The sequence below is a fragment of the Pristis pectinata genome, chromosome 1 (assembly GCF_009764475.1).
Source record: "Pristis pectinata isolate sPriPec2 chromosome 1, sPriPec2.1.pri, whole genome shotgun sequence".
Classification (NCBI taxonomy): Eukaryota; Metazoa; Chordata; class Chondrichthyes; order Rhinopristiformes; family Pristidae; genus Pristis; species Pristis pectinata.
The window spans coordinates 48,576,511-48,604,303 of record NC_067405.1 but is presented as its reverse complement, the minus strand read 5'-3'; the positions used below and the strand labels follow the sequence as shown (position 1 = coordinate 48,604,303).

General features: G+C 37.8%; 1 protein-coding gene across 1 annotated transcript in view; it reads left to right on the top strand.

Moving 5' to 3' along the window:
* ttn.1 (titin, tandem duplicate 1) overlaps positions 1-27,793 on the top strand; it is a 337,974-nt gene that overhangs the window by 265,635 nt on the left and 44,546 nt on the right. The window contains 41 exon segments of the mRNA XM_052029783.1: positions 1,119-1,151; positions 1,260-1,389; positions 1,478-1,777; positions 1,870-2,187; positions 2,286-2,582; positions 2,677-2,976; positions 3,287-3,601; positions 3,895-4,043; positions 4,770-4,920; positions 5,008-5,289; positions 5,384-5,686; positions 5,787-6,089; positions 6,165-6,446; positions 6,537-6,836; positions 7,145-7,447; positions 7,547-7,855; positions 7,970-8,251; positions 8,344-8,643; positions 8,742-9,035; positions 9,136-12,102; positions 12,214-12,534; positions 12,648-12,932; positions 16,770-17,069; positions 17,203-17,505; positions 17,803-18,078; positions 18,204-18,503; positions 18,587-18,889; positions 18,997-19,296; positions 19,397-19,684; positions 19,958-20,254; positions 20,347-20,649; positions 20,746-21,051; positions 22,389-22,676; positions 22,789-23,079; positions 23,196-23,483; positions 25,260-25,847; positions 25,939-26,043; positions 26,119-26,316; positions 26,408-26,704; positions 26,794-27,381; positions 27,482-27,784. Coding sequence (XP_051885743.1) covers positions 1,119-1,151; positions 1,260-1,389; positions 1,478-1,777; positions 1,870-2,187; positions 2,286-2,582; positions 2,677-2,976; positions 3,287-3,601; positions 3,895-4,043; positions 4,770-4,920; positions 5,008-5,289; positions 5,384-5,686; positions 5,787-6,089; positions 6,165-6,446; positions 6,537-6,836; positions 7,145-7,447; positions 7,547-7,855; positions 7,970-8,251; positions 8,344-8,643; positions 8,742-9,035; positions 9,136-12,102; positions 12,214-12,534; positions 12,648-12,932; positions 16,770-17,069; positions 17,203-17,505; positions 17,803-18,078; positions 18,204-18,503; positions 18,587-18,889; positions 18,997-19,296; positions 19,397-19,684; positions 19,958-20,254; positions 20,347-20,649; positions 20,746-21,051; positions 22,389-22,676; positions 22,789-23,079; positions 23,196-23,483; positions 25,260-25,847; positions 25,939-26,043; positions 26,119-26,316; positions 26,408-26,704; positions 26,794-27,381; positions 27,482-27,784 — 14,446 coding nt within the window.

The following is a 27,793-nucleotide window of genomic DNA, read 5'->3' as shown; positions in this document are numbered from 1 at the left end:
TAACTCATTTAGAACCTTACATGAATATGGCATCACAAGAGTCTTGGGTATCAATGGCACAGCTAATTTGCCCACTACCCATTTTTAACTCCTCAATACTCATTCTTTGAGTGCATAGCATTCAGTAATGTGATGCATTTTTCTCTTATAGATCTTAAAAAGAAATTTAATTGTTATAGATAGATTCATAGAAATGTACAGCACAGAAACGTGGCCCCTTCAGCCCACCACATCCATGCCAGACTTTTTGTCCATCTACACAAATTCCATTTGCCCACATAAAGTCCGTAATCCTTCTATGCCATGCCTATTTAATGGCCTGTTTAACTGTATCTTAAACATACATTGTATCTGACTTCACCACAATTGTAACTTCAGTCAGGTTAGAAAAACCCAGTACAAAATTCTGAAAAGACAATATGTATATTTTTTCTTGAGCAGCTCATGAAGGTCAATATGCATAAACATATGGTTGGAAACTTCTAGCAAGTGAGTTGTCTGTAAAAAGAGAACTACAGCCAAGTAATAGACTATTCTTTCTCTATAGTCATTATCTCTGAATATCTCTGGGCCTTCCATATTTAAAACCTTTCTTGAAATAATACCTTTTGACCTAGTTGTTGGCAAATTTTTTGGGGGGGATAAAGCCACTGTGAGAATAGACTGCCCCATTTTAGCTGAGGAGTGAGAATTGCATTATAGCTAATGTTTTGACTGCTCTGTTCAGTTAACACGTGAACTCCTTATTCATCTCCAATCACCATTATTTGTGTTGATTCCTAATTAGTTTGGTTTATGAAGATTTTTCACTTGCAGGAGATTAGTTATTGTTCTGTAATTCATAGTATTTTACACAAGCTATGATTTCCCTTGTCTATCATCCTAGGTATTCATGGCTTACTTTTTAAATCTAGTTAGGATGTGTCACGTTTGAAGCTGGGTTTAAATCAGCTTCAAGACAATACAAAATAGTGCCATATAAACCATGGGTAAAAATTACTTAGCATCATCCAGTATGGCATAATCAGAAAAGTATGAAGGCCAAGGTTAAGGTGGAATCTTCCGAACAAATTTGAATTGAACAAAACATGTAACAATTGATATTTTATTCTTTATAGGATGAAGTGCATAATGTGCCAGCGGATGCTCAGGTAATACTGTAGTTTATGATTTTTTTACTTGTGTTTTAAATTTGGAAATGCAGGAATAGAATTTGCATTTTATTTACTTTATTATTATTCTTCATTTGCCTTTTATAGATTGAAAGTGTAGGAAATAAGACAGCTGTGGTTATTCCAGAATGCAATAGAAACCACTCTGGCCGATACAATATTACTGCTAAGAACAAAGCCGGTCAAAAGACAGCACATGTCAGAGTAAATGTTCTTGGTATGTAGTTTTTTCCTTGAACTTATTTGAAATAGAACAAATTGCAGTAGTTTGATATGATTCTTAAATTATGTTTTACATTTAACAGATATGCCAGGATCACCAAAAGATCTTAAAGTGAGTGACATTACAAGGAGTACTTGCAGACTTACATGGAAGCCTCCAGACAATGATGGTGGAGACAGAATTAAATGCTATGTTGTGGAGAAAAAGACTGTAGAAGGAAAGGCTTGGGTAAAAGCTAATGCTTCCTGTGTCGGCACATCATTTATTGTGCCTGACCTTATTGAAGGGCAGGAGTACTTCTTCCGTGTCCGGGCAGAAAACCGATTTGGCGTTGGCCCACCAGTAGAAACTATTCAGAGGACTAGGGCTAGAGATCCAATTCGTAAGTTTCTTATTTATAATTTACTAATCCAGTTCAGATATCCGTACAACTTCGGTTTGCCATTTTTTGATGAATGTGCTTTTACATTTCAGATCCTCCTGAGCCGCCAACAAGACTCAAAATTGCTTTGGTTACTAAGAACACTGTTTCACTTACCTGGAAGCCACCAAAGAATGATGGAGGGGCTCCAGTAACACATTACATTATTGAAAGTCTTGCCTTGGATCCCAGCGGTCAAAGGAAGGAATCCTGGAAACAGTGCAATAGACGCGATGTGGAAGAAACCAAATTTACTGTAGAAGATCTCATTGAGGGTGGAGAATATGAATTCCGTGTAAAAGCTGTTAATGAAGCTGGCACTAGTAAACCTTGTAACTCCGTTGGGCCTATAGTTGTGAAAGACCAAACATGTAAGTATTTGCACAATTACCTCATATCTGGCCAATGTAAATATCATAAACTCCAAATTTAAATGTTCCTAAAATGCAATTAATATTTTCACGTCTAGGCGCACCTGCAATTGAACTTAAGGAATTCTTAGAGGCAGAACAACATACAGACATAAACATTATTGCCAAAGTGAAGGGTACACCATTCCCAACTTTGACTTGGTACAAAGCACCTATCCATAAACCAGAAGAAAAATCTAAAGTAGAATATGATCAGCATGTGAACAAAATTGTGACTGAGGATGGTTGCACTCTACTCATTCATCAGTCTCTCCGAAAGGACACTGGTCTTTACACTCTCACTGCAACAAACAACTTGGGCACTGATTCTAAGGAAATGCGACTCAATGTTCTTGGTAACTTTTTTTATTATTTCTCTAAATGTCTAGTTTTGTTTATGCATACTATAAAGTATAATTTAAAATATGTTTTTCTTTTTCTATTGATTAGGATACCCTGGTCCTCCAGTGGGTCCTATTAAGTTTGAAGGAATTAGTGCTGAGAAAATGACCCTTTCATGGCTACCTCCAAAAGATGATGGTGGCTCTAAGATCACCAACTATGTTGTTCAAAAGAGAGAAGCAAGTAGGAAGACTTGGATTCAAGTTACCAGTGATGTTAAAGAATGCATGTGTGAAGTGCCCAAGTTATTGGAAGGACACGAATATGTATTCCGTGTTATGGCTCAGAATAAATATGGCATTGGTGAACCTCTTGACAGCGAACCAGAGACAGCAAGAAATCTGTTTTGTATGTATTCAAATAAATTTCTCCCACATTTTCTATATTTTGACATTATATGTGCATCCAGTATCTAATTTCTGGGACTAATAAAATTATTTATCTTAAGTTCTCAGTTCATACTTGATGGTATTTCTGTTGACATTTAAAAAAAATTGAAATAGGGTGTATAATTCTGCGCATTTAACAACAAAAATAATTTGAATTTTTGTGCCAACTTCTTTAAGATTTCTTAGGATGTTAAATTTTCAAACTTCAAATTCAAAATTACTGTAAGAATATACCTTGTTTATTAAAAACGGTAATTTTCTTTTTACAGCTGTACCTGGACCTTGTGACAAACCAACTGTAAGTAGTGTGAAACATGATAGTATGGTAGTCAACTGGGAAGAACCACAATATGATGGTGGCTCTCCGGTAACTGGCTACTGGTTAGAGCGTAAAGAGACCTCAGCAAAGAGATGGAACAGGATAAATCGTGATCCAATTAGGATTATGCCACTTGGAGTATCCTATCATGTAACTGGCCTTATTGAAGGCTCATTTTATCAATTCCGTGTGTTTGCTATCAATGCAGCAGGTGTTGGACCCCCAAGCGTGCCTTCCGACCCAGTGGTTGCAAGAGATCCCATAGGTGAGCATTTTGTATGGTTGGAATTTTGAGATTTTTGTACATGCACAATTTCTCTTGTAGATTGATGCACACTTGCAGCTGTTTAAGCAGTTCTATGCATCCTAATTTTTTATAATGTCAGCGGCCCTTTGGAGATGCATCGCTATAATGCAAGCAATGTTTTTTTATTAATGTAAAGCAAAAGTATTAACACATCAACAAATATAGAATTCTAAAGACTACATTTCTTGTGAATCCTGTTTTGAAACCTAAGCTTTATGATGCACATAGCTTTACTTTTTTTTTTGAAACAGCACCACCTGGTCCTCCATTTCCTAAAGTAACAGACTGGACTAAGTCAACAGTAGATCTTGAATGGGCTCCACCAACAAAAGATGGTGGATCCAGAATCACTGGCTATTTTGTTGAATTTAAGGAGGAAGGAAAGGAAGAGTGGGAGAAGGTAAATTCAAAAATAATGATTTATACTTCTTACACATATATGTGATTTTACAAATAGATTTTTCTTCCTCTAGCACCACTACCACTAGCCCCCATCCCAATCCAGTTCCTAACTCTGCCTTTGCCAGACAATGATTGAACACAACCATGGCAGTCTGCCTGTACATTCCTTAGAGTTTCTAAATTTGGAGGGCCCAATTATTAAAATGGCTCAGTCTCAATTCCAATGCAGCTTTGCCCATTGGCCTGGTCTCAAGACAAGGGGAAAAGCAAAAATGCAGACCGAGCTCCTTAGACCTGCAGTGACAGTTCTGCAGAACAGCTTTGGTACGAGAATATCAGCTTCAAGTTCAACGTTCTGAAAGACCCTTGAAACTGCAAGACCTTTCACATTTTTGGGCCACCATTCACTCGTCTAATTCTCATCCCATATCCAAAGACACAGAATCCCAGTAGATGGTTCTCTTTGAAAACAATGCTTGAAAAAAAAGGGATTTCATTCTTATTGTCATGTTCAGTCTGCACCTATTATGCCACTGGCCTTATTAACCCTTTAGACAAAATCAGAAATGTCAGAGCAATGTGAAAAGGGCTCAAAGATGCTAGATTTTACCTTCCATCTGCCACTTATCTACTGTGTTAGAATGGTGTTTGCATATTTTCATCAAAATTGAAATATTTCTCTATTTTGCTTTATATATTCGCCTTTTCTGTTGGTCCTTCACAGGTTAAAGACAAAGAAATTAGAGGCACCAAGTTTGTTGTTCCAGGATTGATTGAGGGAAATGTATATAGATTCAGGGTAAGGGCAGTAAATGCTGCTGGAGTTGGTGATCCAGGAGAGGTTTCTGATGCCATTGAAGTCAAGGATAGAACAGGTGACAAAAAAAGAATGTTTCTTGTTTTATTTCAATGCATTAGTTTGACAATAATAAATATCTGACATAACTTTTTTTATATTCTAGTTGTTCCAGATATTAACTTGGATGCCAGCACGAGAGACAGAATTGTGGTACATGCTGGTGGTGTAATTCGTATCTTGGCATATGTATCGGGTAAACCAGCTCCAGAGATCTCATGGGAAAAGGATGATAAGCCAATACCAAAAGAAGCTGCAATTGAAACCACTGTGATCAGTTCTGCTCTGGTTATAAAGAATTGTCAGCGAAAGCATCAAGGAGTATACAACCTTATTGCCAAGAATATAGGAGGTGAAAGAAGAAAGACTATTATTGTTGAAGTTTTAGGTAAATATTATTTTCTGATTTTGCACAATTTTTTCACAATTTTTGCAATCAGTTTTTCTTAAGAACAAGTAAAATTATTTTTTCTTAATTACAGATGTTCCTGGGCCAGTATGTGAACCTTTCCGCTGTGAAAACCTGACAAATGATTCTTGCAAATTAACATGGTTCATTCCAGAAGATGATGGTGGTTCTGCTATTACCAACTATATAATTGAAAAGCGTGAAGTTGAACGTCGTGGCTGGTCACCTGTCACATACACAGTTACTAGACAGAATGCTGTTGTCCAGGGTCTGATTCCAGGAAATGCTTATTTCTTTAGAATTGCAGCTGAAAATATCATTGGCATGGGCCCATGGGTGCAGACAAGACAAGAAACTGTAGTTAAAGAGCCAATGTGTAAGTAATGTTTCTAATTTAACGTTTCCCATTTTTAAATATTAAATAAATCTATTTTATCCACTAAATACATAAATCTTTCTATTTTTCTAACATGTAGCTGTCCCTGAACGTCCTGAAGATCTTGAAGTAACAGCAGTTACAAAGCAATCAGTTAGCTTGAAATGGAAACCTCCTAAATATGATGGTGGCTCAGATATTACAATGTATGTTCTGGAGTGTCGCCTAATTGGTAAAGAGAAGTTCATCAGAGTTACTAAAGAGAAATTGTTAGATCGGATGTTTACACATAGTGGCTTAAAGGAAGGTGACACGTATGAGTACCGCGTCAGTGCAGTAAATGAGGTTGGCCAAGGGAAACCGTCATTCTGTACAAAACCAATAATTTGCAAGGATCAGCTTGGTAAGATTAATTTCAAATATGTTGTAAATTCAATTTTTTTTCAGAATAGCAATAATTGTGTGTAATTATCTTTAGAACCACCATCACTCGAACTGGATTTCCGAGACAAGTTTATTGTGCGTGTCGGTGAATCCTTCAGCTTGACAGGACGATATAAAGGGAAACCTACACCAAAGGTTTCTTGGTTTAAGGATGATGAACCAGTTGAAGAGACAAATTGCATAAAAATAAACACAACTCCAACAAAAATATGTCTAATAATTCTGAAAGGTGTTCGTGCTAATTCGGGTAAATACTGTGTGGTTTTGGAGAACAGCACAGGGGTACGAAAGGGCCTGTGTGAAGTTATTGTGGTTGGTAAGTTAATTATTTGTAACCTTTTTCAGATTAAGATCTTGTAACATTGAGCTAGAATACAGGATTGAAACCAAATGTTACCTTTTTCAGATCGTCCACAGCCTCCAGTTGGCCCAGTTGTTTTCAATGAAGTTCACAGAGATAGAATGGATATTTCCTGGAAACCTCCTCTTGATGATGGAGGCAGTGTAATCACTAATTATATCGTTGAAAAGAGAGATACAAACCGAGAGCTCTGGATGCCTGTTACTTCTTCAACTACAAAGACAACTTGCAAAGTTCCAAAATTAATCGAGGGCCGGGAGTATATTATTCGTATCTATGCAGAAAACATGTATGGAATCAGTGACCCATTGCTTTCAGAAGGAGTTAAAGCCAAAGATCGTTACAGTAAGTGCTAGACCTCAGAGTTTTCTAACAGATTGAATGGAAGTCAATAAAAGGAAATATTGAGAAAAGTAAATTTAAAAATCAAGTGTGTTTTCTATCTTTTATTGTCTGGAATATGACAATTTATAGTTTCATAGTGTATTGCATTAAAGACATTATTATTTTAATAATAAAATAAAATGCTATTTATGGCAATGGCAAATATGTTCTGTCTCTTATTTTATTAATGGGTTTATAAACTGTTGTGTAGCGGTAAGGAATCTTGGTTAATTTCTTTACTTAGTTGGTTTTAATTCTTTTCTCTGAAGGGGTTCCTGAAGCACCAGAACAACCAGTTGTAAAAAATATTACTAAAGATTCTGCTCTGGTTGTTTGGAATCGACCACGGGATGGTGGCAAGCCCATCTTTAAATATATTGTGGAAAAGAAAGAAACAATGTCCCATCGCTGGTTAAAAGTATCCAAAGAGCCAATTTATCCAGATACTCAGTTTACTGTAACTGATCTCCTTGAAGGCTGTGAATATGAATTCCGTGTGTCAGCAGAAAATGAAGTAGGAGTTGGTGATCCTAGTCCACCATCTAAACCCTTCTTTGCAAAAGATCCAATAGGTATATACAATTTATATCCATTTCTTTCTTTTCTTTGAAATAACAATTTATGACGTATTTGTAAGATTTATTATGACCACTATTTTATTCTTGATTCAGTTAAACCAAGTCCACCTGTTACTCCTCAAGCAGTAGACAAAACTAAATCTACTGTTGATTTATCTTGGCAACCTCCTCGTCATGATGGAGGAGGCAGAATATTGGGATATTTAGTGGAGTACCAGAAAGTTGGTGATGAAGACTGGAAGAAAGCCAATCAAACACCAGAGTCCTGTCCTGACCTTCATTTTAAGGTGGCAGATCTTACTGAAGGTGATACCTACAAATTCCGGATTTTCGCAGTCAATCAAGCTGGTGAATCAGATCCAGCTTACGTTCATGATCCTGTTCAAGCAAAAGACAGGCTTGGTAAGTGACGTACAGGATTGCAATGTGGATCACTCCACATTGAAAAGTTTTGAAATGAATCTTGTTCTGTGCAGTTGGTTCTGTACATGTAAAACTTCCTTATTTCCTTTGCAGAGGCTCCAGACTTGTTTGTAGATGCCAACATGGCTCGATGTGTAAACATAAAAGCAGGAACTATCTTAACCCTCAGTGCAACCATAAAAGGAATGCCAATTCCAAAGGTCACGTGGAAAATGAATGACAAGGAAGTACCACAAAAAGCTGACATTGAAAGTACCCCAACGAGCAGCAAGCTTGAAATCCTTAATACTGTCAGAGATGACAGTGGATGTTATTCGTTAACTGTTGAGAATGAAGCTGGTAGCAAGAGTGCTGCTTGTACTGTTACTGTATTAGGTAATATGAATGGAACATGAGAGTTGTATCAATTTGAATCAATTTGATTTGTTCAGTAATTAAATTAACAGGAAACTGTTAATCATTTTCAGATAAACCTGGTCCACCACGTAACTTGAATATCAGTGAAGTTAGAAGTGATTCATGTTATCTGACGTGGAAGGAACCAGAAGACAATGGTGGTGCTGTTATCTCTAACTATATAATTGAAAAACGAGATGTTGCAGCTCCTCAATGGATCCCTATCTCATCCACAAGCAAAAAGCACAGCATTACGGCTAAGTACTTAATGGAAGGCACACAGTATTTGTTCCGTGTGGCTGCTGAAAATCAGTATGGTAGAAGTAGCTTTATTGAATCAATAAAACCTATAAAGGCCATTGATCCAATATGTAAGTTGTTATTTGCTGAGATTGACAATTTCATATGAAAGCTCGTAGTATTTATACCTACAACATTTAACTTATCAGATTGTTGCTTATTTTTACAGCTCCTCCTGGCCCACCTAAGAACTTGCACCATGTTGATGTGGACAAGACTGAGGTGTCCCTTCTTTGGAATTACCCAGACCGTGATGGGGGTTCAGAAATCACGGGATTTTTAGTTGAATACCAGGAAGAAGGAGCAAAAGACTGGATAAAGTTCAAAACTGTTAGCATACCTGAATGTGTTGTAACTGGTTTAGAACAGGGGAAGATATACAGGTTCCGTGTTAAAGCTCAAAATGCAGCTGGGTTCAGTCGTCCAGATACAACTGTACCTGTACTGTGTCAGGAGAAATTAGGTTGGTTGTTTACTTGCTTTGTTCCTTCCATTGCTTTTATTCTTTATTTCATTGTCACTTCCTTGATATACATTGATTCATTTGTGCTTTTGTATTACAGTGTCACCATCAGTGGATGTCGATGTAAGTTTGATTGAAGGTCTTGTTGTGAAGGCTGGCAGCACTGTCAAACTTCCTGCTTTAATGAGAGGTATTCCTACTCCTTCGGTGAAGTGGGTCACTGACAGTACTGAACTTAAATCAGAAGGCAACTACAAGATTGATACTGACAACCGCTCTACTATGCTAACAATCAAGGATTGCACCAGAAAACATACTGGTGAATATATACTTACTGTCTCCAATCCAGCTGGTAGTAAGTCAGTGGCTCTACACTTGATGGTCCTGGACATTCCAGGCCCTCCAGTTGGTCCAATCAATATCCTTGAAGTAACACCACAGCATATGATCATCTCTTGGCGTCCACCTAAGGATGATGGAGGAAGCCCTGTTATGAATTACATTGTTGAGAAACGAGAAACTAAGAAGGAAACCTGGGGTATAGTTACCACTGGAAGCACAAGTACCCAAGCTAAAATTCCACGTCTCCAGAAAGGCTGTGAATACATTATGCGTGTTCGAGCTGAAAATAAAATTGGTATTGGTGAACCATTAGAGTCTAAACCGACCGTAGCCAAGTACGCGTTTGATGTTCCAGGCCCACCTACTAAGCCAGCTGTTTATGATATAACAGAGAATGCAGTTACAGTTTCTTGGGGTGTACCAAAGTATGATGGTGGTAGTCCAATTATTGGTTACATAATAGAACGTAGGGAAAGAACTGGTAAATGGATCCGTGTGAATAAGACACCAATATTAGATCTAAAATTGAGAACTGTTGGACTTTTTGAAGGTAATTCGTATGAATTCAGAATATTTGCTGAAAATATTGCTGGTATAAGCAAACCATCACCAATCTCTGATCCAGTCTCAGCAATCCGTCCTATAAGACCACCTGGGCCACCTATCAATCCTAAACTGAAAGACAAGTCAAGAGAAACTGTTGACTTAGTCTGGACAAAGCCCAGCAATGACGGAGGCAGCCCAATCTTAGGATACATTGTAGAATGTCAGAAAGCTGACACTACAAAGTGGAATAGAATTAATAAAGATGATTTAATCACACAGTGTGCTTTTAGAGTACCTGGCCTTATTGAAGGAAATGAATACAGGTTCCGTATAAAGGCTGCCAACATCGTTGGTGAAGGTGAACCAAGGGAGCTGCCAGAATCTGTAATTGCAAAAGATATTCTTCATCCTCCAGAGCTGGAACTTGATATTGTTTGCCGTGACCTAGTCACAGTTCGTGTAGGACAAACTATTGCAATAACAGGACGTGTTAAAGGCCGACCAGATCCAGAAATTACATGGTCAAAAGAAGGCAGGGTACTTGTTGCTGGCAAACGTACAGAGATTCATAATGACTATCCTGTTATACAGCTCTTTATTAAAGAGGCAACCAGAGCCGATCATGGTAAATACCATGTCGTTGCCAAAAATAATAGTGGACAAGTTCAAGCTGCTGTTACTGTAAATGTCCTTGATAGACCTGGCCCTTGTAAGAATATCAGGACAAGCTATGTCACTAAAGATTCCTGTATGCTGTCCTGGGACAATCCAGATGATAATGGAGGCTCAGAAATTACAAACTACATAGCAGAAAGCCGTCAACCCAGTCAGAGAGGATGGTCTTTGATCTCATCTGATTTAACTAAACGTGTGGTCAAAGTTCAAATTACAACAAATCACGAGTACTTCTTCCGTGTATGTGCAGAAAACAAAGTTGGACTAGGTCCAACAATTGAAACTAAAACACCAATCTTAGCAATTGATCCTGTTGAAAAGCCTGGAGAACCAGAAAACCTTCATGTTGCTGATATAGGAAAGACATTTGTCCTACTTAAATGGAGAAGACCTGATTATGATGGTGGTAGCCCTAACCTGTCCTATCATGTCGAGAGGAGATTAAAGGACTCAGATGAATGGGAAAGAATGCACAAAGGAAGTATTAAGGAGACAAGTTTCATGGCTGACAGATGTATTGAGAACCAGAGTTACCAGTTTAGAGTTCAAACCAAGAATGAAGGTGGTGAAAGCAATTGGGTGAAGACTGATTATATTATTGTCAAGCCAGAAGTGCAGAAACCAGTCTTGGATCTAAAGCTTACTGGAATATTAACTGTAAAGGCAGGTGAAACTTTCAGAATTGAGGCTACACTGAGAGGCAAACCTCAACCAGAAGTCGTTTGGGTAAAAGACAAAGATGCAATTGATCTTAGCAGATCACCCCGGGTTAAGATTGAAACAACTGCTGACGCATCCAGATTAATCGTAACTAAATCTAAGCGAGAAAACAGTGGTAAATATACAATCACTGCAACCAATCCAGCTGGCTCCTTTACAGCTTATGCTACTGTGAACGTTTTGGATGTACCAAGTGAAGTCAGAAATCTGAAAGTATCTGGCATTGCAAGTGATAGGTGTAGAGTCAGCTGGGACCCACCAGCAGATGATGGTGGCTGTGAAATCCAAAACTATGTTCTAGAAAAATGTGAAAGCAAAAGAATGGTCTGGTCTGTATTTTCTACTTCTATAATTAATGAATATGCGAATGTCACTCGTTTGATTGAAGGAAATGAATACATATTCAGAGTGCGTGCAGAAAACAAAATAGGTACAGGTCCACCAGCAGAAACTAAGCCAATTGTAGCTAGGACACAGTTCAATAGACCTGGTCCTCCAGATGCACCAGAGGTCACCAAAGTCAGCAAGGAAGAAATGACTGTTGTATGGAATCCACCAGAAGATGATGGTGGCAAATCAATCACAGGATACATATTGGAGAGGAAAGAAAAACGATCTGTTAGATGGGTGGCGATCACCAAGAGTCCAATCCCAGAAAGAAGAATGAAAGTTACAAATTTAATTCCTGAACATGAATACCAGTTCCGTGTCAAAGCTGAAAATGAAGTTGGATTAGGAGAACCAAGTCCACCTTCGAGACCAGTATTAGCAAAGGATCCTATGGGTATGTATATTTTTATCATTAAGTCAGTTTTCTATAAACAATAAGTTTGATTGCTTTTCTCATCACTCACACCACATTCTCCTAATTAATATTCTGTTTTTCTGTACACAGAACCTCCTGGTCCACCAAGTGGCCTGAAGGTGATTGATAGTACAAAGACCTCCATCACTCTTGGCTGGACAAAGCCCGTGTATGATGGTGGTTCTCCCGTCACTGGTTATGTTGTTGAAATGAGACCGAAAGGTGTCAGTAAGTCTCCTGAAGAAGGATGGACGAGATGTAATGTTGCAGCTCAGCTAGTTGTAACTCAGTTTACTACGAGCGGCCTTGATGAGAAACAAGAATATGAATTTAAGGTTTATGCACAGAATCAGGTCGGAATTGGTCGCCCTGCTGAACTTAAAGAAGCAGTATCTCCAAAAGAGATTTTAGGTATGCACTGCATTTCACCTTTCTTTCCTTTATGGTATAATAAAATATGTTTAATGTGATAATATTCTTTGCATCAAGAAAGTAATTTCTTTCATAAAATGGAACTTTTTCAGAACCACCAGAGATTGACTTAGATGCAAGCCTGAGAAAGGTTTTAACTGTCAGAGCAGGATGTCCTATCAGATTGTTTGCCACCATCAGAGGCCGACCAGCACCTAAAGTTACCTGGAGGAAAATTGGAATAGACAATGTTGTTCGAAAGGGTCAAGTAGACTTGATTGACACAATGACTTTCCTTGTCATTCCTGATAGTACTCGTGATGATTCTGGCAAATATTCGTTGACACTTGTAAACGCAGCAGGTGAAAAGGCTGTGTTTGTGAATGTTAAAGTTTTAGGTGAGTACTTTTTTTTGAGTTCTATGTCCTGATTTGACTTGATTATGGGGGAGGATTTTCTGATATGTTAAGGGGAAATTTCTTGATTGCTGCACTTCTTGTCCCAAGAGGAAGGACATGTTGTTGGATCTAATCTTGGGAAATGATATGGGTCAAGTGGAGAATGCTGTATTGGGGGATTATCTCAACTGTTAGTCATGTTGTATAAGATTTAAATTGTATTGGACAAGGACAAGGAGCACCTTGGAATAAAAATGCTCCAGGTAATTGAGAAAATATTGCTCAGGTAAATTGGAGTTGCATGTAACAAGACAGAAATATGATAGTGCAATGGAAAGACCGTAGAAGAATAAGTTGACGGCTAAGATAAAAAGGGGAACAAAAGGTGCTCTTTGGGTACATTAATGATAAGTGTCAGCAGATAAAAGGGACCAAAGAAGAAATTTACTGGCTGAGGAACTAATTAATTACCAACAGATTACCAGTAGATATTAACAAAGACACACAAAACAAGGAAGTTATGAGGATATTGAATGAAATTTTTAAAAAGGATAAAGAGAAGGCACTAGAGACGTAGAAACTACTGTATATGGTTATTCTAGAGATTCTGCAGATGCTGGAATCTAGAGCAACACACATAAAATTCATCCAATCTGAATGAGGTGCATAGCCGAATGAGGTGTGTCTGATTCCTGAGGAAAGTAAATGTATGTACTACAGAGGTGCTAAAATTTTTCAGTTCTCCTAAGATTAGAGGAATGATGAATTGGAAGCCTGCAAATGTTCCAGTCTAGTACAAAAAATTGGGGAAGAATAAACTTGAAAATTGCAAGCCAGTAAATTTAATGTGGTACTGGACATGCATAAAATAACCTGGGAGAATATTAATAACTGCTTGAGTAAGCATGAAATGAAAATTAATGGTTAACATGAATTTGTTTCAGGCAAACTATATTTTGTTAAATTGATTGAGGTTTTTGATGAGGTAATGATTAAGGATGTGGCAGCTGATGTTATGAATATGGACTTTGATAAAGTAACACATAATAGGATTTTTGACTAAATTAGAATAAAAAAGGCAGTTGCAGCATATGTTCAGGTGGCTGTGGGATAGAAAACAGAGGGTTGTGGACTGGAAAGAAGGATATAGTGGTGTGCTTCAGTGCTGGAACCACTGCTACCAACAATAGCATTAATAGCTTGGACTTAAGGGCATAGAACAATATTCAGAAATTTTGAAAATGATTGAAAATTTGCAAGTGTCATGATAGTAACAGATAGCAGCGAGGAAGATACAAATAGACTTCATGTGCTTCAAGAGGAGGTTGTCAGGATATTGAATAAGATAAAAAGGTAGATTAGATGAACCTAAAGCATATGAAATTCAATCCAAAAACACGTGATCTGTTTTGGTAGGGTGAATGAGGAGAGACATAACAAGCTAAATGGAACAGTTTCAAAGAAGAGAGAAAACTGTAGGTATTTAAATAAATTTTTGAAATGCCAGGTCAGATTAACAAAGGAGATAATGTTCAACACATTCAACACTATACCTCATGTTTATCGGAGATTGCATTAACCTTTTGTGATCTCACACAACTAGTTTGAGCAGAACACCTCACTGTCCCAAGCATCCCATAAAATGGAGCTGCCTAAGGCAGTGGGTTCTGAGGTCATGCTCTCAGACCATTCAAACACCCTTAACTGTTTCTCTGACAATCAGAGATTTAAAACCAGTTGAAATAAATTTAATCAACTCAATATGTAAAAATTATTTCAAAAATTAAAAATAACAAATTTAAAAGCACACACAATTGACATAAACTAAGTAAAAGCATAATAATTAAAATAAAGAAAATAAGCCTACCACAGCTGGCATAAAGCTAGACAGCCAGTTACAAAGTGTATCTGACCCCTTGCATTCTGCCCCTGAACTCAGTCCTGGAAGTCAAATACACGGCAGCTGACCTCCAGTTCCTTTTATACTGCTGTGCTGCTGTGTACAGGTGCAAAAATCAGGAAAGCACTAACCTACAGTTTGCTGTAATGCTGTTCATTAGCAGTTCTCTCTGGAGTCATGAGCTGAAGAGGATCACAATCTGACCCAATAAAACACAAGCCTAGAAATTCAATTGAATGACATAGCATGTTTTCAGCATTATGCAACTGCATTTTTTCAGAGTGAAATATGAGAAAACCATTTTCAGGTCACTTTGCATCATCCTTGCAACTCACTGTGATTTCCACGACAGTGCCACACATGATTTTGGAGCATTGAGTGGGAACTTGGACCATGTTAAGCTGGGGACATCTGCCATTGGCCAGTCCTGGGACAAAGCAATCTTCAGACTGCAGTGCCAGACTGGAAGGCCTGCAAGCTTAATGAAGTGCATATATAAATTCTTGGAGTTTCCACACCAAAATGGAAAGCCTTCCCAGCAACCTTACTGAAACCCATGGTCAACCAAAGAATGCCACCATACAAATTGAGGCCCCTCCCGCTCCAAAATTCACTATTCCATGCACTGCCTCTCCCTCTACCCTATGCACAACAAAGTGCTAGCCCTTCCTGACCCCACAAAACCCTGCTAGCCATTCCTGATTTCCTCTTGCCACTTCTCCCCCCCACCAATACTCCAATACTCCAGCTTCAAATGCTGTTGCACTCCACCACCCCCAGCCAATATTCACCCCATCTCTTCCTTCTATTGTATCGGTCTGGGCTAGTGGACAACCATCTCCCAAGCACAGCCTCAGGAAAGAAGGCCTTTAGCCATAGGTAGAACTGTAGATTTATGAATTGGATCAACAAATAAACCTTGTTTCCATGGCCTTCAGGCACACCCAAATGTATGTATGTGCTAGAATTTCTAGGTAAGTTTTAATTTGTCTCCAGAACAAAGCAAAAAAGGCAAGAAGTTATTGCAAAACCTGTAAAAGCACTAATTTGGCATTGGCTCAAATAATGCATCCAATTCTAGATACCACACCTCAGATAGCATTGGATGATTTAGGAAAGAGTACAGAAAAAAAAAACATGAGAATTTGCATTAATTGACTGGATTTTGTTTTTATTGGGATGTGGATATTGCTGACAAGGCTACTTATAGTCCATCCCCAACTGCCATTCAGAAAGTGCAGGTGAGCCATCTTCTTGAACCACTGCAGTCCTCTTGTTGAAGGTACTCCCACAACGCTGTTGAGTAGAGTTTCAGGATTTTGACCCAGTAATGACGAAGGACACGTTCCCAAGTCAGGATGATGTGTGACTTAGAGGGGAATCAGCAGGTGGCATTGCTCTCATGTGCCAGTATCTGTTGTGGTGGTAGAGGTCACAAGTTTGGGAGGTTTTGTTGGAATTGCTGCGATAAGTAATTGCAGTGCATTTTGTAGATGTTGCATATTGCACTCATTTTGCAATGGTTCAATTAGGGCAGAGAAGACTGAGAAAGCTTAATGTCGGGAAGGATTCAGATAGAGTAAATAAAAACAAACTTACAAACAAACAAACTGATTTACAATAGATAAACATTTGAAGGCACTCATTGAAGTATTAACAAGAAAAAGCAACAAGAGAAAAGTTTTTTTTGTTCTACAAGTGGTTAGGATTTGAATTGTACTGCTTAATAGTGGAAACAGATTCAATGGCAGCTTTCAAAAGAGAATTAGATGAAGGAGAAAATTATTTCAGGGAGATGGGAGAAGAGTTGAGTGAGATTAACTAAATTGCTCTGACTTCACAGCACAGACTTGATGGGCTTAATGGTGACCTGTGATGTTCTATGATTTTGTTTTTTTTTGTTGATTGACATTGATAATTTTTTTTCTCAATTCCAGATACACCGGGTCCTGTCTCAGACTTTGATGCTTCAGATGTTACAAAAACAGGATGCCAGTTGTCATGGTCACCACCTGAAAATGATGGTGGTAGTCCAGTAACTCACTATATTTTGGAGAAGCGTGAAGCAGACAGGAAATCCTGGGGCAGAGTGATACAAGATTTGAAAAAAACTAGTTTCAAAGTGATTGGTTTAACACCTGGAACCGAGTACTACTTCAGAGTAACTGCTGTCAATCAATACGGTCCTGGGGTTCCAAAAGACATTCCCAAATCCATATTGGCAAGGGATCCAGTCAGTAAGTATAATATGTTTGTATTTTCTCATTAACCTAAGAAAAAACAAGTGGGCTTTGCCAGATTTTTTCATCTCTTTTTTTGTAGATTATTTTATCATTTAGTCTCAAAATAATTTTGTAATTTGATTTTTAGGTGAACCAGATCCACCCAGGAAATTGGATGTTGTTGATATAACAAAGAATAGTGCTTCACTGGCATGGTTACCACCTATAAGGGATGGAGGTGCTAAAATTGATGGTTATATCATTGAATACCAGAAAGAAGGAGAACCTGAGAAACATTGGACACAATACTCCATAATCAAGGATCTCAATATTCTTGTAACAGGCCTAAAGGAAGGAATCAAATACAAATTCAGAGTTGCAGCTAGAAATATTGTAGGGGTCAGCTTGCCCAGAGAAGCTGAAGGACTTTTTGAAATTAAAGAACAACTGAGTAAGTAAACAGGAAATATTTCTTTATGAATAAAGTATCAAAATTGAAACAAACTTCTGAAAAAATAACATCGTGAAGGAGGCTTTCAAATTACACAACGTTAGCGCATTGCAATTATCATGAGGCACAACCTACATGAGGTTAATGCCTCATTTGTATTATGTTACCTAACTATGGGTCTTGTCTATAATTCTTTGAAAGATTGGGATCCTCTGCTGGCAGCACATGCTAGGAAAATTGTAACAAAGGTTTCCTTTCTTTCATTACGATAACACTAATGCTATGTTCTCCTAATAGTGGCACCAAAGATTATTATGCCAGAATTTATAACCATCAAAGCTGGACAGAAACTCAGAATTGAGGCTCATGTAACTGGCAAGCCTGCACCAACTTGCAAATGGATGAAAAATGAAGAAGTTGTGGATCCATCCAGCCGGCTTGTTGTGCATAAGACAAAGAACACTTCTGTACTCATCATCAAAGATGTTACCAGGAAAGATAGTGGCTTCTACAGTCTTTCTGCAGAAAATAGCTCTGGCATCACCACCCAGAAAATCCGAGTAGTGATAATGGGTTTGTATACTTACTTTTATAAATGCATAATGCTTTGAATTTGCTTGAGCTGAGTAAATCAGTTTCTATTAATTGGTTTATGCAAAAGCAATGTTAATTAATCTTTTTTGATGTTTTTTTTTCAGATATTCCCGGACCTCCACAACCTCCATTTGACATTTCAGAAATTGATGCTGATGCATGCAGTCTGAATTGGCACATTCCATTTGAAGATGGTGGCAGCAACATAACAAACTATGTTGTTGAGAAATGTGATTTGAGCCGTGGTGACTGGGTTACTGTCGTAGCTTCTGTAACTAAAACGAACTGTAGAATTGGTAAACTTACCCCTGGCAATGAGTACATGTTCCGTGTTCGTGCAGAAAACAGATTTGGTGTTTCAGAACCTCTTACCTCTGATAAAATGATTGCAAAATACCAATTTGGTAAGTTATGAAGTTACATTTTCTTAAGGTCTCAAAATCTTGTTTGTGAGATGACCATAATTAATGTTTATTTTTGTCCACAGATGTTCCAAGTGAACCAAGGAATGCACATGTCACCAAGGTGAACAAGGATTGCATGTTTATCGCATGGGATAGACCAGAAAGTGATGGTGGTAGTCCCATTACTGGATATATTATTGAGCGTAAAGAAAGAAATAGTCTTCTTTGGGTAAAGGCAAATGACACTTCTGTCCGTACTACTGAGTACCCATGTTCAGGGTTAATTGAAGGACTAGAATATACCTTCAGAGTCAGTGCACTGAACAGAGCAGGATCTAGCAAACCTAGTAAGCCAACTGAGTTTGAAACAGCCAGGATTCCTGTTGGTAAGTATTCCCAAAAATTTGAAACCAGTTATTGAATTAGTTTCATAAAGCAACTTAAATATTATTGCTTTTGTATGTAACAAACATCTATTGATGTTCTGAAACAGATCCACCAGGCAAACCTGAACCTGTTGACGTGACAAATAATTCTGTATCTCTCGTCTGGGCAAGACCAAAACATGATGGTGGGAGCAAACTAATCGGGTATTACGTTGAAGCCTGTAAACTACCTGGTGATAAGTGGATACGGTGCAATACCAACTGCCTAAATGTACCTCATGAGGAATTCACTGTTACCAGTCTTGAAGAAGGTGCCCAGTATCAATTCAGGGTTATTGCAAAGACTGCAGTTAATATAAGCAAGCCATCTGAACCTTCAGACCCAGTGACCATCCTGGCAGAGCATGGTAACAAATTAATATCACTTTACCATATATTTTATTTGATTCTAATTTTAATGGATAAATAGAAGAAAATATTCACACTAATGCTTTGTTCAATTTACAGTTGCACCAAAGATTGATTTGGGTGTGTCAATGAAGTCTCTGGTCACTGCAAAGGCTGGATCCAATGTTTGTTTAGATGCTAATGTCTTTGGAAAGCCTTTTCCAAAGATCACATGGAAGAAAGATGGCAAGATAATAACATCTGCTGAAGGCATCAAGATAGCCAGAGTAAGGAATCTGTGCACACTTGAACTATTTAGTGTACAAAGGAAAGAAACTGGAGAGTACACAATTGTTGCAGAAAACAAGAGTGGATCCAAGTCAGCCAATGTGAAAGTTAAAGTACTCGGTAAAAAAAATTATAATACTTCATATAACAAATATATGGATCTATTGTTAATTGTGCAGTTGCTTTATAAAATATGTATGTAAATATGCATCTATATTTAATGAAATACTATAAACATTATTTCTTGAGAAGGTAATGAAACAACATAATATTTTTCTTTGAGGTTAATGAATAAAAGAGGAAAACAAAGTTTTTAAAAGAATGGACCTGTTTAAGTAAAAAATGTTTTTCTAAAATGTTAATGCATCTTATTTTCTGTTTGCTTTAATATAGATAAACCTGGCCCACCAGCTTCTATCAAAATTAGCAATGTTTATTCAGATCGTGTTACTCTGAATTGGGAACCTCCTCTTGAGGATGGCGGTGCTGAGATTACAAACTACATTGTTGATAAACGTGAGACAAGCCGTCCTAATTGGGCTCAAGTTACTGCTAATTTACAATTTACGAAGTGTGGTGTAGAAAAACTGATTGAAGGACATGAATACCAGTTCCGTGTCAGTGCTGAAAACAAGTATGGCATTGGTGACCCAATAATGACTAATTCAGTTGTTGCTAAAAATCCATATGGTAAGTAAAACATTTTGGCTTTGTAGCTATTTTTGATTTTAATTTCTATAATATTTAAAATATATTTAATACTTACTCTGTATTCTTTGCAGATGTACCTGGGCCATGTGATCCTCCAATAATTAGCAACATTACAAAAGATCATATGACTGTTAGCTGGAAAGCCCCATCAGATGATGGTGGCTCTCCTGTGACTGGATATTTGCTGGAGAAACGTGAGGCAAGTGCTGTAAATTGGTCAAAGGTCAATAGAAAGCCAGTATTGGAAAGAACAGTCAAAGCTACAGGACTTCAGGAAGGAACTGAGTATGAGTACCGAGTTATTGCTTTGAATAAAGCTGGACCAGGCAAACCCAGTGAATCTTCAAAAGCAGCAATTGCTTTTGATCCTCAATGTAAGCAGCTATATGATCGTATGTATATACATATTGTATTATAGTCTTTTAGTTTTAACCAATTTTTTTAATGCAAATTTTTTTATTTTCATTTAGATCCTCCAGGACCTCCTGCTTTCCCGAAAGTGGTTGATACAACTCATAGTACTATCAGCTTGTCATGGAGTAAACCAGCATATGATGGTGGCAGTCCAATCTTGGGATATCTAGTTGAAGTTAAACGTGCTGATGGTGATAACTGGATAAAATGCAATATACCAAAGGCCCTCCATGATACACACTATACTGTAACAGGACTATGTGAAGGAACTGAATATCAGTTCCGTGTAAGCGCAGTTAACAAAATAGGCTTCAGTGATCCAAGTGACGTGCCTGAAAAGCATACAGCCAAAGACATATTAAGTAAGTTTCATAACTCGCATGCAGGAAATTAAATATTGTCTCATAAAATACCCCAGATCTTTCGATACATCTGACCTATTGCTAAGCCCCTGGACTCAGCATTGAATCTGTGGGTGTTCTGCAGCAAACTGAGCTGAAGAGCTGTGTACATCTTGTATCTGGATTCTCAGCTTTACAGTAGCCATACCTGGTACATTAGCGCAGCCTCATTCGTTTGAATGAAAAGAAAATCAAATTTCATGTCATATAAGATGGTGATAATAATTGATACTGATTCTGAAATGGTTTCCTTTTTTAGTTTACCTAATACAAATATTCTAAGTGTTTTTATTATTTATCATTTATTATTTAACTGTTTTCTCATTATTTCTAATCTGATTCCTAACTATTTCTAACATTAAAAATTGTGAAATAGGTCTTCTGACAGATAGATCTTCTGACAATATGAGCTGTCTTCAGGGCAATCCGTAGGTGGGGAATTACTTTCCACTGCCTGGGTCTATCACTCCATCTTGGAAATTGCTTCCCTCACAGGATAGATGCAGCAGTAAGGGAGGCATAAAACTAGGAGCTTCATAATCACAAAAGTTAACTGTAATCTTGGGCATCTATGACAATTGAATGCAAAGTGTGGACTGCATCCAACAAGATTTTGCCCATTAGCCTATATCAAATATTTAGGTTAATGGAGAGGGGAATTTCACCCAAACATTTTAAATGTTCGTGATCTAGTATCTGACAGAGTAATGTAAATTCTGCACGTCCATTCTTTTAATCTGTCTAGGTTTCTGTCAAGGTTTCTGTCACTATCTCCTTTGTGTTTCATGATTAATATCTCCACCTCTCTTGTTCCTTCTTGCTATCTTTTCCTTTTATTTTATACACCTGGGACCAGAGTTGCTGCACAAGGGAGAACTACAGGAAGGGATGCATGGGAAGCTATCAGAACCATTCCTGAGCATAATGCATGGGGAGTGGCATGGTATAGAGCAAATATGCAAACAAATTAATTAAAAGCAGGAGTAGGCTACTCAGCCCCTCATATCTGTTCCATCATGTATAAAATCATGGCTGCTCTGATTGTAACCTCAACCCTTTATTCCTGCCTATCCCTGTGATCTTTTGTACCTTGCTTATCAAGACTCTAACTACGACTGCCTTAAAAATATTCAAAGACTCTGTTTTCACACCCTTGATGAAGAGAGCTCCAAAGAGTTTTGTGTAGTGTAACAGGATGAAGAGGCAGTTGACTCTGATTCTGTGATCTGTTAGGTGCACAGCACTATGACACACATACTAGATATTTTAATAGTGATTTTATTTATTTTTCTGAACAGTTGCTCCTGAAGCAGATCTTGATGCTGACTTAAGGAAGGTACTTGTTCTGCGTGCTGGTGTCACAATGAGAATCTATGTGCCAGTGAGAGGTCGACCTTCACCAAAGATTACTTGGTCTAAAATGGATGCCAACATCAAGGATAGACAAGGACTTGAAATCAGAACTTCAGATTATGACACGTTGTTGTACTGTGAGAATGTGAATAAATACGATGCTGGAAAATACATTTTAACTTTAGAAAATAGCAGTGGAGTGAAGGCATATACAATTATGGTAAAGGTTCTTGGTAAGTTGTTAATTATTTAATAAAAAGTAATATTTTATTAGTTTAGAGCTAATTGATTCCAATTGTTGTATTCAATCAGACAGCTATTTACTTATTTTTACTTTTTAATTAGACACTCCTGGTCCACCCATTAATCTTATTGTTAAGGAAACAGCTAAAAATCATGCTGTTATATCCTGGGATCCTCCTCTTATTGATGGTGGCAGTCCAGTTAAAAATTACATTGTAGAGAAACGAGATGCTGAAAGAAAGGCATGGTCAACTGTAGCAACTGAATGTTCCAAGACAAGTTTCAGAGTTATCAACTTGGAAGAAGGTAAACATTACTACTTCAGAGTTCTGGCTGAAAATGAGTATGGCATTGGTGAACCATGTGAGACAAAAGATGCTGTGAAAGCTTCAGGTAAGGAATTAAAAGTTATGCCTTCAAGGCATAACCTAATTATTTTTCAGAACGTAAAACAGAAAACTTAATATTGCAGTTCTTATTCACTAAGATGACACATTTTCTTATTACAGAGGAGCCTGGGCCAGTGATAGATTTGAAAGCTGCAGCTGTATCTAAGATATCATGCACTTTGATGTGGAAGAAACCCATCAGTGATGGTGGAAGCCGAATTACTGGTTACGTTGTTGAAAAGATGCTTGAAGGGGACACATGGTGTGAATTAATGAGGTCCAAGAATATGCAATTTACAGCTCCTGATCTGAAAGAAGGAAAAGAATACACATTTAGAGTAAGAGCACAGAATGATGCAGGATACAGTGTACCACGTGAAATTACAATTGTGGCAAAGGATCAAGTTGGTGAGTATTTTTCAGTCTACTACAATAGTAGGCCCCTGAGGAAATTTACTGTCATGTAGGTAAATGTGGCGGTACTAGAAACGAGATGAATAAGCAATATTGAGGAAGGAAAGTTGATACTATTTACTTCAACATGATACAACTCTTCACAATCAGTTCACTGATGTTTATAGCTTATCCTGGAATAAAAACACTGACACACTAACATATTCCTCAGAATGATTTAAAGTGCTTCACAGCCAGTAAATTATATGCGTGGTCATGTAAACAAATGCAAAAATTGCAGGAGCTGAGATAAACAACCTTTATATTTTTTTTCAATGAAGAAGGAATATTTTCTAAGATTTCGGGAAAATTCTCCATTCTTTGTCAAATAATGCAGTGGAATCTTGCATGCAGTTGAACCACTTAAGTGAATTGATGGAACTTCACCATAAGATCTCAGCAATATTACATTAATTAATCAGCCTAGATTATGTGCTCATGCCCAAATGGAAATAGAACACCAACATTTCTGACTGTTAGATGTTTGCTATGCTAACTGAGGCACCCTAGCATTTGATACCATGACTACTACAACCTGCAAAAGAGCAATTAGCAATATAAAAATTGTGAATCACTGCCATGGACTACCTGGATTTTGAACAAATTCCCAAAAACCAAAGAAAATGGGGAGTAGTTCACCAAACCACCACTCACTGGGAAAAAGGGACTCTTGCCATTCCCTCACCAGCAGCTGAGAGCTTAATTCCATGGTCTTTGCAAGAAACCTTCTCTTCCAGCAATCCATGTTGTACCAAAATTTTTTGCCACATTTGGATTCCTGTTTGGTGAGAGGCCACTGAATGAGTGAGACCCTGGGAACGAACAGGGCATTTGGCTCAATCTGGGATTCAGGATTGGAAAGGATTCCTAGGTAGGGAAGGGAATGGAGTCTGGAAGGGGAGGAGGGATGGGAGTTGGGGTCTTGTCTGCAGGGGAATCTTGAGGCAATGGTCATGGAAAGAATACAGCACTGAACATTGTTCATATAGTCAGGGGAGAGTATTGAGGATAAAAGAGGGTAAAACAGGCTGCTAATATAATTTATTCTTTTTTTAAAAATATATCCTTCCTCTCAGCTGCTTGACGTGAAATGCCTTAATGACATTTATCAGCTGTGCCCAATTTGGTGTTGCTAGGTGATTATGAGGCCCCTCTCCATGCCGAGACAAAACACAATCAAGAAACTTCTCCAAGTGTTTCTCTGTCAGTCTACCATGGAGGACAAATCAGTGTACATAATCGCTGCATGCTGGAATCTGTTATGCAGCCTCCCCCCATGCACAGATGATTGACAAATGGTGCAGAGTTTGCCAAAGGCCCAGCCTAGGTTCATTGAAGTTCAAGCAGCAGTGCATATTTCAAACTATATAGAAGTCATGGGCAGTTGTCCTGTTGCTGTTGTAGAAGATACATTTGTTTCCATTATTGCTGAGAAAGTTCCAAAGCTTAATAAGTTACATTTGCCCCATAATTAAGCTGACACAAGTTGAATCCATAATGTATTTGCTTCTGATAATTGCTAGTGTTGAACATTAACTATAAAAATAATATTTTTGAAATTGTTTAACCAAATATATGAACTTAGGTTAAGTTAATTCTTAATTTGTCTTAAGATTTTACCGATAAGAAAAACAGTTTGGGCAATCAATAATAGATAACAATGGTTTCTAACTAATTGTAAAAATTGAAATTTGAATTTTCTAAACTAAATTATATTTGTTTTATTAATAGTTCCACCAAATATTGATCTAAGAGACATTCCTGACCTAACATACATTGCCAAAGAGGGAAGTAATATCCATATAAAGATTCCAATCAGTGGCAAACCTGCACCAAAAGTAACATGGAGGAAAGGTGAAGACCAGCTGCAAGAAAGTGGAAGAATATCTGTGGAATCCTCAGCAATTAATACAACTCTTGCAGTTCGAGAATGTCAAAAGAATGATGCTGGAAAATACACAATTAACTTGAAGAATTCTGCTGGCACTAAAGAAGCTTCAATATTCATGAAAGTAGTTGGAAAACCTGGAATACCAACTGCACCACTACGTTTCAATGAAGTGACAGCAGATGCAATTACTTTAAGCTGGGGCCCCCCGAAGGATGATGGTGGCTCAGAAATAACAAATTATATTTTGGAAAAGCGGGATAACGTCACCAATAAATGGGTAACATGTGCCTCTGCTGTACAAAAAACAACATTCAAAGTTACAAGGCTTCATGAAGGAACAGAATATGTGTTTAAAGTCAGTGCTGAAAATAAATATGGAGTGGGCGAAGGGTTAAAATCTGATCCTGTCATAGCCAGGCATCCATTTGGTAAGCGTCAATCAATTTTGCAACTAAATTTTGATTAGGGTGCAATATTTATTTTAAAGCTGATTAATGTTTCTCTTTCCCCTTCCCCAAGATGTGCCTGATGCTCCTTTGCCGCCAGAAATAGTTGCAGTCAGACATGACTCTGTGTCCCTGACATGGTTGGATCCAAAGAGGACTGGTGGATCCCCTATCACAGGTACAAAGAATAAATATCTTCCTTTACACCAACAGTTAAACACACAGAATTTTATAACATTTTTTTTTGCACCAGGCTATCATGTGGAGTATAAGGAAAGAAACAGTCTCCTTTGGAAGCGAGCAAGTAAGACGCCATTGAGAATGAAGGATCTTAGAGTCCCAGGCCTGACTGAAGGTCTTGAATATGAATTTAGAGTTATGGCAATTAACTTGGCTGGTATTGGCAAACCAAGTGGACCATCACATCCTGTAACTACTCTTGATCCAATTGGTAGGTGAAAGCCAATGTACAGTTGCTAATTTATTATTCCATATAATATATGTCAAAATCATCATCTGACATCTAAAATGTTTATTTTCAGATCCTCCTGGAAAACCTGAAGTCATTAACGTTACCCGCAACTCTGTAACCTTAATCTGGACTGAACCAAAATATGATGGAGGTCACAAACTAATTGGCTACATTGTTGAGAAACGTGACCTGCCTTCAAAGACCTGGATGAAAGCAAATCATGTTAATGTTCAAGAATGTGCTTTTACTGTTAATGACCTTACTGAGGGCTGTAAGTATGAATTCCGTATAAAGGCAAAGAATGCAGCAGGAGCGATTAGTCTGCCATCTGAAACAACAGGAACTATTATATGCCAGGATGAATATGGTACGTAATTATCTCTTCTCACCCTACATGATCATATGATTAAATATGAAAAAAACTATTATTAATACTCTTTTTTTTTTACCCTGCAGTGGCACCAACAATTGTGATTGATCCAACAGTTAAAGAAGGCTTAACAGTTAAAGCTGGTGATACTATTACAATTACTGCTACAAGTATTCTTGGCAAACCTCTACCAACATCAGTGTGGTCCAAGGGTGGGAAAGACTTCAAGGTTTCTGACATTGTCCACATTGAAAAAACTCCAACATCCTCAACACTATCTGTTAAATATGCTACCAGAAAAGATTCTGGTGAATATACTATCACCGCAAGCAATCCATTTGGGACCAAAGAAGAAAATGTACGTGTGAAAGTGTTGGATGTTCCAGGTCCTCCAGGACCTATTGAAATAAGCAATGTTTCGTCTGAAAAAGTTACCCTCAATTGGTTACCACCAACCGAAGATGGGGGTTCTCCAGTCAAATCTTACACGATTGAAAAGAGAGAAACCAGTCGTCTTCTGTGGACTTTGGTTGCTGAAGATGTTCCAAGCTGTAGATATATAGCAAGCAAACTTATACAGGGAAATGAATATATTTTCCGCATCTCTGCTGTAAATCAGTTTGGAATTGGCGAGCCAGCACAGTCAGAACCCGTTAAGATGGTGGATAGTTTTGGTAATCCATTCATTTTAAAATATGAAGCTTTGCAATGTTTTTATCTTAAATATTCGGCTTGACAGAAATGTAAACTGCTTTTGTGATATTCCTCTTTCAGGTCCTCCTGGTCCCCCTGGAAGACCTGAAGTGACTAATGTTACCAAGAATACAGTTACTATTGGTTGGAAGAGACCAGCTAATGATGGTGGTAGTGAAATCACAGGGTACATTGTAGAGCGCAAAGAGAAGAAAGGACTCAGATGGATTAGAGTAACAAAGAAACCAATCTCAGATCTACGATACAAAGTAACTGGACTCAATGAAGGAACTGAGTATGAATTCCGTGTTAGTGCAGAGAATAAGGCAGGGTTTGGTCCACCAAGTGATCCATCACAATCAGTATTGACAAAAGATGTTGCATGTAAGGATT